The 18,776-nt window shown below is 33.3% G+C and overlaps 2 protein-coding genes across 4 annotated transcripts in view; one reads left to right on the top strand and one right to left on the bottom strand.

The window, feature by feature from the left end:
• Positions 1 to 12,958, top strand: part of LOC137243675 (divergent protein kinase domain 2A) — a 38,480-nt gene extending 25,522 nt beyond the window's left edge. For all 3 annotated transcript variants that reach the window (XM_067771628.1, XM_067771626.1, XM_067771627.1), the window contains exon 3: positions 9,097 to 12,958. In XM_067771628.1, the coding sequence (XP_067627729.1) occupies positions 9,119 to 10,288 (1,170 nt within the window). In that variant the 5' untranslated portion in view covers positions 9,097 to 9,118 and the 3' untranslated portion in view covers positions 10,289 to 12,958. The remainder of the gene's footprint in view (positions 1 to 9,096) is intronic.
• Positions 1 to 14,709, bottom strand: part of LOC137243674 (uncharacterized) — a 67,846-nt gene extending 53,137 nt beyond the window's left edge. The window contains exon 1 of the mRNA XM_067771625.1: positions 14,606 to 14,709. The gene's annotated coding sequence lies outside the window, so the exon portion shown is untranslated. The remainder of the gene's footprint in view (positions 1 to 14,605) is intronic.
• Positions 14,710 to 18,776: the final 4,067 nt, after the last annotated feature.

Below are 18,776 nucleotides of genomic sequence, written 5' to 3'. Positions count from 1 at the left end.
TCATGTCTGAAATCTTTGAAAAGAAAAAGAAAGCTGGAAGAAAAGGTCTGTCCGTTTCAGGTGGAGTCATCCCTCCCCTTCTGCGTAAAACCTTGACGCAGCTTTGGGCGTTACACTGACTCCGAAACTTTAGTAACGCCCCCTTAGCCTGACATTTGTCTGTACGTTACGGTCCCATGTCCCTAGCATGTCTAGTCTGTCACACCCACGTCCCCTACATTGCACTCGTGCAACACCCACACCAATTTAAAGTGTTTAGCCACTCATTCTGAGATAAGCTCAACCCATCTAACTAATGAACACGATAGTATGAATTTCTTTGTAAAATGTTATAAAACTCTTTACTAGCTAGTTATACTAAAATAATGCTCAAAACAATTCAAAACTTCCCTGATATCGAATTTTCCTTAAGGCTAATGGTTTGAAACTAATTCTATCTAATTATATGTATAATAAAAAAATATAAATGATGAAGATAAGGTTGCTAAATTGAAGATAATAGAGAAAAGGAAGTGGAAGCTGGGTTGTAAAATTGCCGCGAAAAGCACGTTACGTAATTCAAAGAAAATCAAGACATCGAAAGTCAGAAAGATCAGTTTGTTTAATGGCAGAATTGAGAATGAAAAACAGAAAATTAAAAACCGATGGAAAATCAAAAGTAAAAAACTTTAAATTGAAAACTATTGAATAAAAAAAAATAAAAAGGATGTTTCGTAAAAAGGAAAATTGGACCGTGCACCAAAAACTTAACTTGAAAATTATCGAATAAAAATGTGAAACATTAGCGTACAAAAATTAAACTTGAAAATTAATAAATGCTAATAATGCTGTCGTTATCGGGCCACCACTGTATCCCAATAACTCCTTAGCCTCTGCTGGCTTCCAGTAGGTTTGTTTACAATTTGATATATACGTATGTTTGTATTTAAACTATTTACGTAGGTAGTTAATAACTTATAACTCTAGCACTTACCGATCAATCCCGCGACGGAGGCGCCTTCGTCTAAGAGAGAGCGTGGCTGCAAGGAACGTACATATACATCTACCTACAAACCTATGCTGGAAAGTGTTCCAGCCTACAATGGGAGGTGAAAGTAAGAAAATTTACAAAGTTATTCGGGCATGCGGCTGCGGCCCGAATCAAAGATTTTACGCGTGGTTAGAGCAAGGTAAAAATCAATAGAATAAAAAAATTGAAAAAATTATAAAATAAAATATAAAAATATAAAATCTGATAGTGTTATAAAAATTCTAATGGTGTTATAAAAATTTATCCGAAATTTAACCAATATGCCAAAAATGGAATTGAGGGCCAATTTAAAAAAATGCGAATAGCTTTACGTAAAAAAAGGGATAGCGCAAAAGAAAACGTAAAGCAACAAAAAAAGTGAAAAATAATATAGAAAAAAAAATGCGCTAATGGGGAATAAAAAAAAAAAACGCAAAACGTGCAAAAAAGCAGCCAAAGTCGAACAAATACAAAAAAATGTTAGACAGGTGAAACAAAATTGGCGATCTTTAAATGCTAAAAAAAGGAAGTGCAAAAAGTGGGGAGGTAATGGAGAAACTGTCGGCTTAAGGCTTAGGAATTTAATAGAAGAAGCAGGACACGGGATAGAGATTAAATCTGGAGAAATAGAAAAACGAAGGTTAAGGAACTAATAGGTAAATAACAAGGGTAATGTTGAGAAACTGGAAAAAAGGTAGGCAGAAGTAAGGAAACGAAACGCAATAGCAGAAATGCTAACAATTATAGGGGTTACAAAAAAAAATTACTTCATAAAAAAAAAGGCTCTCAAGGAAATCGGCGAAAAACTAGAATTGATTTAAATTAACCCTAAGAAAACTAAACTTAACAATTCAAATTAAACAAATTCAATGAAACGAAATGGTGCTTAAAATTAACTAAAAAAATTCAAAAAATGTAAAAAAAAACAAATGTAAATTCCGGCAGCGGCGCACGGATAATTATGTTGCCCTTTTGGGCTCTCTCCTTGACTGCTGTTCTCCCCCAATTAGTGGTTCCCTCTGCAGCTACAATTTTAGTATATGTTCTTACTTCGGCAGGCTGCCGCTACAGGCTTTGAATTTTTTTACGTCCACGTCCCATGTTGCATGCACCATCGGCGGTTGCGAGCCTGTAGCGGCAGCCCTGTGGGTTAATGCGATGGTAAGGATGTTCAAACATTTACGCATGTATCTGTGTGCATATACCAGCATAGCTACGTTTACATGTGTTAGTAACTAGTAGGAAGCAAACACTTGGATAGATGTTCGAACATGTATCTGTTAGTATGCGTGAAGTTAGTTCGTGAAAGTTTATATCCGTCGTTTCCCGCCTAAATAGGATTGTTGGTATTGGTGTCTTTCGTTCTTGAGTGAAAGTGGTGAGAAAGAAAGGCTTTTGATTTATGGGGTACGACCGCCAAACGATTGCAGAGAATGTCTCAAAAGAAAAGTTGACTTAAGTGAGTGCGGAAGCAAGTTTTAATTATATATATTTTGTGTTGCGAAAAAAAAAACGTTCGCAATTTTTTTCTCATAAAACCGTGCTAACGGGTAATTTAGCGGAATCCCAAGGAGGAACCGGGATTCCATACCCGGCTTGACAACAGCCCCAGGTGAGTCCAGTGAAACCCCTTTCCCCAGTCCATGGTGCATGTGGACTAATAGTGAAAATAAATTTTAAAAAATGTTAAAAGTGCAAATTAACTTAAATAAAATTACTTACATACAATCAATAAAATTTAGTGAAATAAATGAAATTATATACAAAGATAAAATTAAGTAAAAAAAATAAAATAATGAAAGTTAAAAATAAAATAAAATTAAATAAAATTATAAAATAAAATAAAATATAAAACTAATTAAAATAACTAAAATTACATACATAAATAAATAAAGCCAGATATTTAATAAAAATTTATTGGATAAGATCAAGTAAAATAATTAAAAGCAAATGAATAAATAAAATGACATAAATAGGTAAAATGAAATAAGTAGATAAAAGTTAATAGATATAATAAGTTCACATGCACCCTAATGTGTCTTCCTCTCCCGCCATGACCCCAGTCCCTAATATTCTTCCCCTCTACACATTTAGACTGCTGTGCAAAAATTTAAGCTGTCCACCATCACCAGCCACAAACGCAAAAATAAAGCGGGGTAGTATTTAAGTTAAAGGAACTTGCCACACCAGCCACCAATACAGTCCGAAATACACAAATGCGGGGTAGTATTTCATATAGAGGAAGGGGAAGCATACAGACGGTGTCAGGCTAGACGTCAAGGGAGTAAAAGGGCATCTGAGGGCTCCTGTCCTGGCACCGCCATCATTAAATTGGAGCTGCAGAGACAACCACTAATTGGAGGAGAACAGCAGTCAAGGAGAGAGCCCAAAAGGGCAACATAATTATCCGTGCGCCGCTGCCGGAATTTACATTTGTTTTTTTTTTTACATTTTTTGAATTTTTTTAGTTAATTTTAAGCACCATTTCATTTCATTGAATTTGTTTAATTTGAATTGTTAAGTTTAGTTTTCTTAGGGTTAATTTAAATCAATTCTAGTTTTTCGCCGATTTCCTTGTGAGCCTTTTTTTTATGAAGTAATTTTTTTTGTAACCCCTATAATTGTTAGCATTTCTGCTATTGCGTTTCGTTTCCTTACTTCTGCCTACCTTTTTTTCCAGTTTCTCAACATTACCCTTGTTATTTACCTATTAATTTCTTAACCTTCGTTTTTCTATTTCTCCAGATTTAATCTCTATCCCGTGTGCTGCTTCTTCTATTAAATTCCTAAGCCTTAAGCCGACAGTTTCTCCATTACCTCCCCACTTTTTGCATTTCCTTTTTTTAGGATTTAAAGATCGCCAATTTTGTTTCACCTGTCTAACATTTTTTTGTATTTGTTCGACTTTCGCTGCTTTTTTGCACGTTTTGCGTTTTTTTTTTTTTATTCCCCATTAGCGCATTTTTTTTCTATATTATTTTTCACTTTTTTTGTTGCTTTACGTTTTCTTTTGCGCTATCCCTTTTTTTACGTAAAGCTATTCGCATTTTTTTAAATTGGCCCTCAATTCCATTTTTGGCATATTGGTTAAATTTCGGATAAATTTTTATAACACCATTAGAATTTTTATAACACTATCAGATTTTATATTTTTATATTTTATTTTATAATTTTTTCAATTTTTTTATTCTATTGATTTTTACCTTGCTCTAACCACGCGTAAAATCTTTAATTCGGGCCGCAGCCGCATGCCCGAATAACTTTGTAAATTTTCTTACTTTCACCTCCCATTGTAGGCTGGAATACTTTCCAGCATAGGTTTGTAGGCAGATGTATATGTACGTTCTTTGCAGCCACGCTCTCTCTTAGACGAAGGCGCCTCCATCGCGGGATTGATCGGTAAGTGCTAGAGTTATAAGTTATTAACTACCTACGTAAATAGTTTAAATACAAACATACGTATATATCAAATTGTAAACAAACCTACTGGAAGCCAGCAGAGGCTAAGGAGTTATTGGGATACAGTGGCGGTCCGATAACGACAGCATTATTAGCATTTATTAATTTTCAAGTTTAATTTTTGTACGCTAAAGTTTCACATTTTTATTCGGTAATTTTCAAGTTAAGTTTTTGGTGCACGGTCCAATTTTCCTTTTTACGTAACATCCCACAATCAAGTTGAATGCTTTTTTTACAGTCATGCAATCACTAAAGGAATTTTTGAATGGAAAAAATTAAATCGCATTCAAACTTGGCTTATATATTTGAAATCAAACAATCATATTTGTAAAATGAATCAATCTTGATTTATAACTGTATTGATTGAATCATTTTACAACGTTGATACATGAGTATATTTTAACGGAATTTGCAATTCTATTTGAGCACGAGTGCTCTTTTTATGTTGTTTGATATTTCCAAACTGACGTGACGTGACATTTGTATGACTAAATGTTAAAAAAAAAATGCTTTAACATTTCCGAAAATTTTTTCCAATAGCATTGTAATAAAGCGGACTTTATTTTAGTAAAAAGATTACCGAAATTTATTAAAAATACTAAATTATATAAGCTAATATATGGGCTGGCGTGATGTTACAAAAAACGGAAGTCCCCTTTGGCTTGAATTTTATAAAGGCATAATTCTTCGAATTGGGTAGAACTATTCGCGTGAAACTTTTTGTAATGATATTTAAATATTTAAGGTTAATGTTTCAATTTCCTATATTAAGAAAATCTTTTCGGTTTTTTTTTTACCAGACAAAGTATCTGGCGTGACTTTACCTGACGTTATGTCACTGAAATTAAATCCATTAAAATTTTTTTTTGTTGATATACCAATTTAAAATTTTTTTTGCAAAATTTCAAATTGAAGGGATGTATGGAGATATTCAATTGGGGTTAGCGCTGTGATTTTATTGTTTTGAAAAAATAAACCAAATTAGTATGCACATAACATTTGACATTTAAAAATAAAGCATGAATTTCACCAATGCGTTTTTTTTATTTAAAAATATTTCAAATAAGCAGTAATAACGTTTTTAAACTTTATTTTATTATTATACAACACTTTTGTGTGAAAACCCAGTCTCGGCTGATTTTATTTGCCTGGCTTCGCTGCTTGATAAATCATGAATTTTATGTATTCCAGCAATTCTCGGCAACTCATTCCATTTTTCTATTAGCAAAACATAAAACTCTTCTATTCGCTGTGTGGGAATGTAAGTTAAGTTAATACCAAAGATATGATTTCGAGCACATTGGTAAAAAGAAACTGCAGTATCCTAAAATATATTTTCCATTTTCGCCACCTGCCAAAATTTTCGTTTTATCGTTACTCCTACCCCATTGACCGCACCTTTTCCATGAGAAGTTGCAAAATAGTTGCACTCTACAACTTTGCAACCAAATTCAAACCAAAATCTGGCAGGCTTCGCGCAATAAACTTAATTTAAACTTAGAGCTACTTCCATCCGAAAAAATATAAATATTTTGAAATTGGCCATGTTCTTTTTTGATTATGTCTACAAGTTTTGTTAAAAAACAGCACACATCGAATTTATTGTGAGTTTGTCACTGATTATAGCATATGATTTTACTTCGCCAACCAGCCAAACCACGCAAGTGAAAGTGGTAATTTGACGGTAGCTAAAATGTGCGCTTTGCACCTCATTTTGACAAGTTAACCTATAATTCTCTGCAAAGTCAATTTGTAGAATTAGATCTTCTGGGCTAATGTTATTTTTTTTTTTTTGCTTTCGAAATAGTTTTGTTGGGAACGTTTAATAAAAAAGTGGCGTTTAAACAAAGGCAACTGTGCATCTATTTCGTACAAAAGATAGATAAAGAACCTTCGGTGTATGTCAAAACAATGCGGTCTTCAACTTTGCGCTAATGTTTCAATTTAACAGCTTCATCCATCAATGGCCCATATTTTAGGGGCACTAATTTCTTACATCCTGAACACAATTGTAGCATTTATTCATCATACATTTTTCCAATCTTTTTCTATACTTTGATGCCCTCTCTTTTGATTTTAAACGGCTTCTCTCCAGCCTTTGTAGGTCAGTTTTTAGTTTTTCCCCATAGCACTTTGAGTATTTTTTAACGTTACTCGAAGAATCCATCTGCATAAGACATGATTGAATTGGAATTGAGAATAAGGCATCACCTATCGATAAAATTACTTACAATATGGCGTGACGTTACGAAACTTTGAACCTCAATATGGAAGTGATTACTTGCTTAAATGGCGCGATTATTAATTTAATTTGTAAACTTTGTCAACTTTTATTAAAATACAAAACTATTTGCATCTACAATCGCCAGTGCAGATATAATAAGTCTAAATAGCCTCTGTATGGCGTGATTTTATTCTAGAATATCGATTAAAAGTAAATCCAAAATTGACCGTTAATTGAAGCGTTACTGCTCTTTTACATTGATTTTACGCCTAGTTGTTGTTATTGCCAAATTCTAGCTATTAGAGTTAAATTGCAGAGTTATCTTAGAAATTTAAACAGCAAAGAGAAAATACTCTTGTAAATAAAAAAAAACTGATCACCACACGAACATGAGGTTTGTGTACCGATATCTCACCATCGGAATTAAGGAAAATTTTGAAAATATTAAATATATAACATTTAATTATTTTTCTTTAATAATTCAAGCAATTTTTTTTTTAATCCTAGTTTAGTTTTTCGGTTAAGGTGGACTTTTCTGTGGAAGTTCCCGTATGTTAATTTTAACAGATTTCTTCTAATATATTGCTAAATTTGACTTTCGTGGCTTGCAGGGAAGTGACGCCGCTTTATAGAGAACTGGGCCATATTTTGTAACTCGATACGAATGAAATTTCTTTCGAACTTGAACAAAACATTTACATATGTATGTATATGGGTTGACAGCTTTCTAAACGCGTTTCCATTCTAATCGAGTTACAGAATAATGTTTAAGAGCGATAAAAGAATTGCCAATTTTTTTTTGGCTTCTACTATTCTTCTTGAGCGTGTTTTTATGTGGAAACCGCGCTTTAGTTATAGTTAGTTGTAGTTAATTGTATGAACAACGTACCCGTGGTAGCAGACCTCTCTGTCGTAGAGATTGACACAACCTAATTGCCAAGACATCGATTGATTCCTATCATATGATTTTGCCAAGTTTTTTTCTATGGAATGTATTTTTTTTTTTTTTAGGAAACAAAAAAAAACAATTTTTTAGCTAAAAAAAAATATTTGTTAATTGTTAACTCCCGGGAAAAAAGGCGTTGAAGAGATTTACAAGGTATAATCGAAACAACTTCCGCCTTGCCCGTCCTGATGTCGCGTTGTTAAAAAATTTCCCAAATTATTAAATAAATCAAAAAAAATTTTAATTTTTGTTAGGCCAAACAGTTTTTTTTTTTTTGTAATTTTCGGTAAATAATAAAAACTTGGGGCTACATATCTCCGAGGAGACTATAGCCGAGCTTTTCGTCAATTCATGGTGTGCAGTTTTTTCAAATTTTTTGCCTACTTTGAACAGCATCTCTCATAGCAGAAATACACATGAAATGCTTGTCAAAGCACTACCGAAGGGTGATCCAGTTTAAGAAAATTTTCTAAGGTATAGTGGGCGGTGCCACGCCCATTGTCCAAAATTTTACTAATTTTCTATTTGCATCATAAGGTCAACGCACTTACCAAGTTTCATCGCTTTATCCGTCTTTGGTAATGAATTATCGCACTTTTTCGGTTTTTCGAAATTTTCGATTTCGAAAAAGTGGGCGTTGTTGTAGTCCGATTTCGTTCATTTTAAATAGCGATCTGAGATGAGCGCCCTGGAACCTACATACCAAATTTCATCAAGATACCTCAAAATTTACTCAAGTTATCGTCTTTACGGACGGACGGACGGACATGGCTAAATGAATTTCCTTTTTCGCCCAGATCATTTTGATATATAGAAGTCTATATCTGAGTATACAAAAAAATTGCGTAATAAATTGTTTCGAACTACAAATGCAACCTTGTAAAGTTTGTTTATTGAGTAGATTTAAACGTCAGTTACGCATGGACCAACTATATAGTTGGCTCATCTCATCAGCTGATTTTATTTTTTTTCATTTCACTGGAGTAGGGATTATCAAAAGAAGATGGCAAACTCAAAATTAAACCAAAACATTGAACACATTTTCTTACAACACACAAAAATTTCAAAGTTTTATGTTTTGATTCCATTCCATTCGCCCAGTACCAACACACACATTTTGACAGTCTGAACAAAGGTGTGTTGTTGCTATAGAGATGAGCCAATCAGCTATGAAATTACTATTGTGTAAGCTAAATTGAGTTGTATGAACAGCACTCAGTTTAAGTCGAAATTGCCTCAATTTATTTTTCTGTTTGAACATAGCAACATAGCCTTCGATAAACCTAGACTTTTAAAAATTTTTTGATTTTTGCCAGGCTGTTTCGGCACAGGCACCATAGTGTTTCGTCCGTACAAAAAACTGCATATAATAAATAAATACTTTTTCTACTCGTAATAAACAAATAAATAATACAAACACAAAATGTTGAGTTGTAATTTTTTTTTCTTTAATTGCAGGATCAGTATATTCTATGCAGCTATGTTAAGAAATTTAAACAATTTGCTCTTCAGTAATAGACTTTTAATATTGCTCACAATCGTGCTGAGAATATTCATTCACTTGGATCAACAGCATACATTACACTTTAACAAAGATATACCAATTGAAGAAATATTTGGTAAAAATCATTTAGAAAATTGTTACGAATTGCAGGCACAATTGGAAAGTGATTGGGAATCTGGTATACACAATACACTCAATTATTTGTTGTACCAAAAAAATATAGCCAACAAAAGAGTAACGCAAATGCTGCGCTCCAAACTGGACGCCACTAAATTTATAGCAAAAACTTCAACCAAAAATATATTAAATATTTTAAAAAATATAAAAATGCCATTAAAACGCGAAATACTTAAAATGAAGTTCTTAACGCAAGCCGAAACTACAGATTTTCAATTCTGTCCAAAACAAAACATACAAGAATTTGTCGATATGCTCACTAATGAAAGTGATTTTAACGAGTTAACAATTTGGTTTCTATTACTTACTAATGTACAATTGCTCTTGCAACCATATTTGGAAAAGCAAAAGTTTCCAGTACCTAAAACATTTGGTGTGTGCGGCTTAACTTTGTATGAAGAATATGTCGGTAATACATTGCAATATTTTGAATATGCAAATTTTCGTATAAAATTAAGTATAGCTAAGCAATTATTGGATATAGCTTTTAAATTTACCGAAGGTATTAACGGCTATCATATATACATAACAGATTTAACATCAGACAATCTAATCTATAATACAGCACATGATAAACTATATTTAATTGATTTGGATACAATTTACATTGTAGATGGAAATAACACCAAAGAAAGTGAAATGATTGATTATCATGATTATATTGAATGTAATAATGATTGTTTTGCCTTTGTGCCTGTACGTTTATGTACAAACGGTTTAAGCGATTTAAATATATTGAGTGCATGCGTTTATTTGCGGGAAAATTTGAGAAAAGATGGTACAAGAGGATTTCTTCATCCCATACCTGAACAAGTAATGGTCAAACATACAAATTTAATGGAATTACTGGATGAATGCGTAGGCGGCGTGATTGCTTCAAATGCAGCGAGTAATTTTGATCTAATGTCGCGTTTTAATGCAGCTGCTGAATTAAGTAAATTATTTACGTATATAATTAAGGAATGGTAATTGACCAGATATAAATTCAATTACATAACCCTAGTGAGATAACGTACGTCTGTGAGACGTACGCAGCGTTGCCATATATTCTTTTTCCAAGTCGTCAGATGCCGCACAAAAAATCGTCAAAAATCGTCATATATATGGCAACAACCAATAACAACCAATTTTGAGTTAGGACGAAGTTGGGTTATTATCAGGTGACGTACGATTGTATTCGGCAGATACCAAAATGCGCCGGACTTCATTCAGAAATATTAACTTTAAAAGCGATTTTCTGAAAATTGTCTTTGATTGTTATTTTTTGTTGCCACATACAACATATAAAATCGTTTTTATTTCATTTGATTTTATTTTATAAATAACAAAAACGTGTTAAAAGATAAATTTTGTATTACATACAAAAGGTACTTGTTTTCAGTCATTTTAAAATTATTTTTCTTTGAGCTCGAATCGAACCTCGAATAAACTCCTATATCATTTTAGTTTCTTAGTTATACATTTTCGCTTTTATTTTTTTATCATATTTATTTACGGTTCAATATTATGACAGGAAAATTTATTCAATTTTAAATAATTTTGGGCTAGCAATATTCCTTTTAATGTATCAGTTTCCAGACGGTTTCGGATTTTTGTTTTGCTTAAAATTATTTTAGAAAAAATTCGTTCTACATTCGCTGAAGAGCGTGGCAAGCACATTAGATATTTATTTATTTAAAGTCAACAACAGACACAACGCGGTCGACTACTAAAAATAATATAATTCAATAACAAACTATTTGTAAATTTAACAAAATATTTGTAAATTTAAAAGCTAAGATTAGGATTAAATACATAAGAACTTTAAAAATTAAATTCAACTCAAAACAAAAAGAGAATTAAATGTGTTCATTATTATAATTAACAATCAGTTCAGATATGAGAGTATTGAATTATGCAAAGCAGTGAAAGAGTATTTCTTGCTGATACAATTATACAAATCATTATAGTGCGAGTACCAATTCCGCAAGGGATTATTTTTAGAAAAATTTTGTTGGTAAGTTGATAGGTGGAAGCGCACATAGTGTCTAAAAGTTCTGCTAGGGACAGCGAAGTTTAGGTAACTGACAAGGTAAGAGGAGTCTATCTCACCGATGATGAGCTTATGCGGGAACATTACCCCAAGTAATATTCTTCGGGTTTCCAAAGTTGGCAAACTAATAAGAAGCACCCTATTTTTGTATGGTGGTAGATGAAGGTTAGGATCCCAGTTTAGGCCAAGGAGTTCGAAAATTAAAAAATGTTTCTGAACCGACTCAATTCAATGTATATAGTTTTGATACCGCGGGCACCAGTCACACGAGCAGGACTCAAGTATTGGACGTACTAAATATGTGAAAAGGAGCTTAGTGAGATACGGATCATCAAACTCTTTGGCCACCGTTTCACAAATCCAAGTACCCCTGTTGCTTTGTTACAATTGATGAAATATGCATATTGAAACACAGTTTCGAATCAAAGAGAACTCCCAAATCACTTACAACAGATATACGCTCCAAGAGTGTGCTATTTAACGTATAAGATGGCAAAATTGGCTTCACACGCAACGAGAAGAACCTTAGAAATGTCTCCAAAATACGTCTTAAATTCTAAAAACTTGAATTCCCTATACTCGCTATCAATATTCTGCACAATTTTCTGATCGATTGTGTGCAAAAAATGTTGCAAGGCCATATGCAAAGAATACATTTTTTTTCCAGCACCTTCTTTGTGATCCATGAAACATAAGTTTTGTAGAACAACGCTTTCTAATTTGATCACACATTTCGATATAAAAAATAATACAATCTTGTTTAAATTTGACTTCTTCTTGCTTGGAAATGTTAGAGGCGATAAGCTTATCCATCGCATAAACTCCTGCATAAATCTGATCACTTTGCAATATATTTGAAATGTTTTTATAATCTATAACTTCTATGTTGTCTAATGTAATACATTCCGGCTTTACAAACTTATACAATATACTTAAACAAAGTCTTTTTATTTCTGAATACATATTATGTACTTGAAACCCCTCACACAAAATTTTATTAACTTTATTAATATTTTGGAGAATATACTTCAGTATGGAGAGATAAATTTCATTCTATCATCCAAGTTATCAAGAATGGTTTTTGCACTGTCTATTTTGTCAACATTAACAGCGAAGTTAAAAAATATTTTTAATGGCTCATTAAGTTCTAATACTCTGTAGTATACTAATGCCTCTAAGTATAGCCAGCGAGTTTGAACATGGATGTAGCATCCATTTTGGCTGCAATTCCAATAGCGCAGTTATATTTTTCAATTGAGTAGGTAATTCTTTTGGAACTATTGAAACGTAATTATACACATTGCGCACCAATATTTCTACACAGCTGGGTAGCTTTAAGCAGGCTTACGAAGAGCAAAGTGCCAAAGAATGAAATATACATTTAAAAGTAATTAAGTTAGGAATTTTTTTTCAAAAATTCGGGCGACCGAATGCTTCGAGCAGGTGATGTTATTGGCTCCGTCTGCAGCAAAAGCTAGCATATTTTTAGTATAAGGTATACAATGTTCAATAAAGCTTGTATCTAAATTTTAAATATATGTAATTTCTTGGTGTTTGAATATTTAAAATAAATCTTACCTAGAAGGCAAGCTTAAATCGTCATTTTTCATTACAAAATCGTCCAAGCGTCATTCTAGTTGAAAATCGTCTAAATGACGACGGCGTCGTCAGTCTGTCAACGCTGGTGCTGGGTACTGGTAATCACACTCCACATCAATCTAGGGCGTTAATCGGGCAATTAAATAAAAGCGTTGGGCGCGTGAAATTTCTAAAAATGTGAGACCTAGCATAACCTTATTAAGGTTCAGTTGGTCTTACTTATGACTATCAATAGAAATTTTACGCGTCCAACGCTTTTATTTAATTATATGATAAACGCCCTAGATTGATGAGGAGTGTGATGACTAGTACCTAGAACCTACCGAATTATTTTCTAGCTTTTAGTATTATTATTACTTCATGTAAATATTGTTTTCAATAAAACCGTTTACCTTAAAGTTTTTTTTAAATTATTTTATTTTCAAGTTTTTAGTCTTTATTTAATTGCCTATTACTTATTTCTCATTCTATTTAGTTCATTTAGTGACTCATTATTACAAGGACTCTTCCTAACAATTTGTTACAATCTAAGTCCTCAATAAATAATCCTTCCAAAGACTTTACTCGACTCTGCACCACGTATGCTTGTCCCTCCTCGAACTACAAAATATTTCGATGTCACTTCTACCGGATTATATGCCAAATCGGACATCATAGGTCGCTTTCTATTCATGTTTGTATTATGTATTCCAAATATGGACCAAATCGGACCACGATTTTTTTGAATATCTCGATCCTTGCGCCACCTATCAGAGTTTTTTCTTCTTACTATTGCATTGTCATCGGGTTCTGAACTACACACACATATATATATATATATATATATATATATATATATATATATATCCAAGGTTCAAGCTTGTAGCTTATCGGGAAGTTAATTAAATTTCAATTACAAAATTCGTTCACAACGGCCGTGCGCCGGCATGTCAAGTCAAGCTAAATAAAACCGTTAAAAAAATGAGATATTCTGAAACAATGCTGACCCACTGGTCAGTTGGGGTGGGGAATGGGGGGGGGTTCAAACGCGTTTCCAATATACGCATTACTGACTTGAAGTCAATGAAACAGTGCATGGGAAAAATCCACGCTTAAATTTTGTGTTCATGCAGCCCATTTCATTGCTGCCCGTTGTTTTAGCCACTAGAAACCTGTACTCATTTAAAAGGACTGAGAAAAGTAATCGATTCCCAAAATGTATCGAGGGAAAGTACTCGATACCCACTCGTATCGTACTCATTCAAAAGCTATGTGGAGCATATGAAAATAATCCGTTCTTTAGTTATATTTAAGAATTCATGAGCTTAACACCGGCTTATAATAATTGAATTTCAATTATTATGTTTTTCTAAGAGAAACTGAAAAGAATGACACATTTACTGGCATATTGCTATGGAACCATTTCAAAAACCGCCAACGTAATCATCATCAGGCAATTTTGTAATGTTATCAAAGGTTTCACCGGGATTTGAACCGTGAATCACATGGTGAAACTGCAGTAGCCTTTAACCACTAGGCCATCCTGCTGGTATTTGTTTTCATGCTTAATTCAGTTTTTCTCATTTCTACACTAACAACACAATTGAAACATTTTGTCTAAGATCATTTCAAAAAAAAAAAAAAAAACAATATTTTAAGGAAGTATTGGACCCTACCTTTTTAAGAAATCCAGTAAATCTTTCCTTCTGTTTATCACTGTGTAATTATCTACGCGAATGAGAATGTTTTGCGATTTATTGGGCCACGTAAATTCGAGCAGTGTTGTTGCTCAAAATTTAGTGCACTGATCTCAACTATGGCTTTCTGGCAGTATACAATAGATCATATTAGCAGTTTGGAAACAATAAAAACTAATTAAGTGTACCCCTTTCACATTGTACACATATCAAGTTGATAACACAATTCAGCTGTGAAAACAAATATATAAACAAACAAGTACACGGAAATTTCCGTGCATGGGTGAAATGTAAAATATAAAATGTTGGTGCAGAAAGAATTTTAAAACATATATGTAGTTACAAGATAGCACAATGGCACAAAAAATAATCAAGTTGAAATTCCTATTCAAGATGAATGATGCTGTTTTTTTTGCACGTTATCCTTGATTGAATAGCAAAAACAGTTGTAAAAGTCCATGATTTAGTTACTAAAGCTTTGTTCTCTAAGGTTTGGGGTTTCAGTACAGGTTCAACTCGTTTATCAGTTAAACAACGCTTAAATTTATTCTGTAGTTTTTCAGTCTTCTTTAACTGCAGTTTAAGCTAAGCTTAGGCGGGCGATCTGCCAGGATTAAACTCTAACCTATCAATTACGTGCGTTCGCTCGCAATAGCGCCGAATATACCTAACAAGCATTCGGGTTTGAGTACCATTCGAGTTCATATTGGTAACTAGCATACTTCTAAAATCTCAATAGTTCTTTCCAAACAGAATCTCACACTGAAAATCATAGCCTTCTCAGCAAAAAAGGGAATTTTCTAAAGCAAAAAAATGCTGTTACTTAATTTCAAAAAGAGGTAGTTCCCAACTTTTAATCATGTGTGGCTCTCTAATTGGACTCAAATGTGAGATTCCAATACTACAGTATTTTGACGAAAATAAAATAAAAAATGTATAATTTATTTCTTCATTATTGCTACCACCCAGGGGCTTATTTCTCACAATAAACAGCAGCTGGCTTTGGTAGTACCACTTTAGAGAAGATTTTTTTCAACCCCATCTCAACTCGATATGCAAATGTAGGATATAATCTGGTGAATTGTGCTACATATTCATTTGAGAACCATATATTTCTCGAAATCCCTCTAAGGTTGGAGAATAATTTGAGAATAACGTTGGAGATCAATTCGATAACTACAAATGTCACAAAATTTCTCATAGATTGGATAGTGATTGGATAATGATGTTGGTTATCAACTTGGGAACTATCAGGTTTAAGATTAATAAGAGAATAATATTGGATATCCACTCCAGAAATATATATATTTCTCTAAGGAATGAGAAATATTTTTTCCACGTTTGTAGGGTAGATAAAATCCAGCTGTTGCCGTATCTGCAAATTATCTAGATAATAAAAAAAATTGATTCATAATCGGAAGGCTGCCTAAATAAAAAATTTCAAACAAATCGCACTATCCTGGTACATTTTCCCGAAAAGAAGGGTCCTAAGAGGAAACCCTGTACTAAATTTAAAACAAAACGCACCATAAATCCTACTAAACTATTAAAGCATTGTTTAGGGTTTATTTGAGGAACATTTTCGGCACTATTTCAAGATTTTATACGACTATTTCGGGACCGTTTAGAGACTGCGTTCCAGATATTTTTGGGGCCTGTTTGGATCCGTTTCTAGATTGCTTTTTTTTTTTTTTTTGAAGACTATTTCCATATTGTTTCAAGATGGCTTTCAAAAGTACTTCATATTGATTCGGGAATTATATCTGAAGGACTGGTACCGAAGAGTTTTTAGCTATCGCCGATATGTTCGTTGTTTTCGTACCTATTTGCAAATGTAGGATATCAACTGGTGAATTGTGCTACATATTAACTTGAGAACCATATATTTATCGAAATCCCTCAAAGGTTGGAGAATAATTTGAGAATGACGTTGAAGATCGACTCGATAACTACAAATCTCACAAAATTTCTCATAGATTGGATAGTGATTAGATAATGATGTTGGTTATCAACTTCAGAACTATTAGGTTTAAGATTAATAAGAGAATAATCTTGGATATCTACTCAAGAAATAGATATATATTTCTCTAAGGAATGAGAAATATTTTGTCCACGTTTGTTAGGTAAACAAAATCCAGCAGTTTTTGCCGTATCTGCAAATTATCTAGATAATAAAAAAAATTATTCATAATCGGAAGGCTGCCTAAATAAAAAATTTCAAGCAAATCGCACTATCCTGGTACATTTTCCGGAAAAGAACGGTCTAAGAGGAACCCCTGTACTAAATTTCAAACAAAACGCACCATAAATCCTACTAAACTATTAAAGCACTCTTTCAGGATTATTTGAGAAACATTTTCAGCACTATTTCAACTATTTCGGGATCGTTTAGAGACTGTGTTCGAGATATTTTCGGAGCTCTTTTGGATCCGCTCCTAGATTGCTTTTGTAATAATATCGTCGAGATTTTTGAGGACTATTTCCATATTGTTTCAAGATGGTTTTCAAAAGTACTTCATATTGATTCGGGAATCATATCGGAAGGACTGGTACCAAACAGTTTGTAGCTATCGCCGATCTGTTTGTTGTTTTCGAACCTATTTCAGGATTATTTCAAAAAAAGGTATTTCAGGGGAGTACTGGACCCTACCTTTTTAAGAAAACCAGTAAATCTTTCCTTTTGTTTATCACTATGTGCTTATGTCTACATCTGCGAATGTTTTGCGATTTATTGGGCCACGTAAGTTCGAGCAGTGTTGTTGCTCAAAATTTAGTGCACTGCTCTCAACTATGGTTTTCTGGCAGTATACAATACATCATATTAGCAGTTTAAAAAAAATAAAAAAAGCAGTTTGGAAACAATAAAAACTAATTAAGTGTCCCCTTTCACATTGTACACATATCAATTTGATAACACAATTCAGCTGTGCAAACAAATATACAAACAAACAAGTACATGGAAATTTCCTAAAGATTTTTAAGAACTAATGAGCTTCGCGGCCGCCGGGGTGTGATGGTAGCGTGCTTCGCCTACCACACCGTATGCCCTGGGTTCACACCCCGGGCAAAGCAACAACAAAAAAATTTTAGAAATAAGGTTTTTCAATTAAAAGAAAATTTTTCTAAGCGGGGTCTCCCCTCGGCAGTGTTTGGCAAGCGCTCCTAGTGTATTTCTGCAATGAAAAGCTCTCAGTGAAAACTCATCTGTCTTGCAGATGCCGTTCGGAATCGGCAAAAAACATGTAGCTCCCGTCCGATCAATTTGTAGGGAAAATCAAGAGGAGCACGACGCAAATTGGAAGAGAAGCTCGGCCTTAGATCTCTTCGGAGGTTATCGCGCCTTACATTTTATTTGTACCGAGCTTAACACAAGTAAATATTATTGTTATTCAATTATTGCTTGGGTTTTATCGGGAAAAGCTAAAAAGAAGGAAACATTTACTAGCATATTGCGATGATACCATTTCGAAAACCGCTACGTTTTCTTTTGAAAAATTATAGCAAAATATTTTGTCAAAGTCGCATTCATTTTATTTCGCTGAAATATGCGCAAAACCTTGAATTTGTTAAATTAGCACAGCAAATCTGTTTGTTTAGCTAATCAAAAGCTGATGAAAAATTAAGAGAACTACGATGCTAATTGGGAGATAAACTCGGCCTAAAGTCTCTTCGGAGGTTAGCGCGACTTGCATTTATTTATTTGTTTTATATAATGAACCGAATGAAAACAAACAAGATTTTTTATTGTATAGCTTTAACTTTAATTAAGATGTATTGTTGTTATTTAAAATTCCTAAAATTTTGACTGAAAAGTTGTTGCTTATTTTTTATTCACACCACTCAATTGGGTATAAATAGCGCCCACAAAATTAAACTCGATGTATTTCATACTTAAAAAGTGTTGCCAAAGGTGCTTAAAACTAAAATGAATTCTCGCATCTATTTCACTATCCTATTTGTGGGGCTAAGCTGTCATTTCACCTTTACGGATGCCCAGTTTCGTGTTAGAAATGGCGAAAATATACCAATAGAGCGGAGCCGCCATTCGGTTGCAATATTTAAACGTAACGTCTATCAGTGCGCTGGTACCTTAGTCACGACGAAATCGGTGCTTACAGTTGCGCATTGCGTAAAGGAAACGGGTGTACAC

The sequence above is a fragment of the Eurosta solidaginis genome, chromosome 3 (genome assembly GCF_040869045.1).
Source record: "Eurosta solidaginis isolate ZX-2024a chromosome 3, ASM4086904v1, whole genome shotgun sequence".
NCBI classification, from domain to species: Eukaryota; Metazoa; Arthropoda; class Insecta; order Diptera; family Tephritidae; genus Eurosta; species Eurosta solidaginis.
The sequence above is the reverse complement of the archived record's forward strand: the minus strand, read 5'-3'. Positions and strand labels throughout refer to the sequence as shown.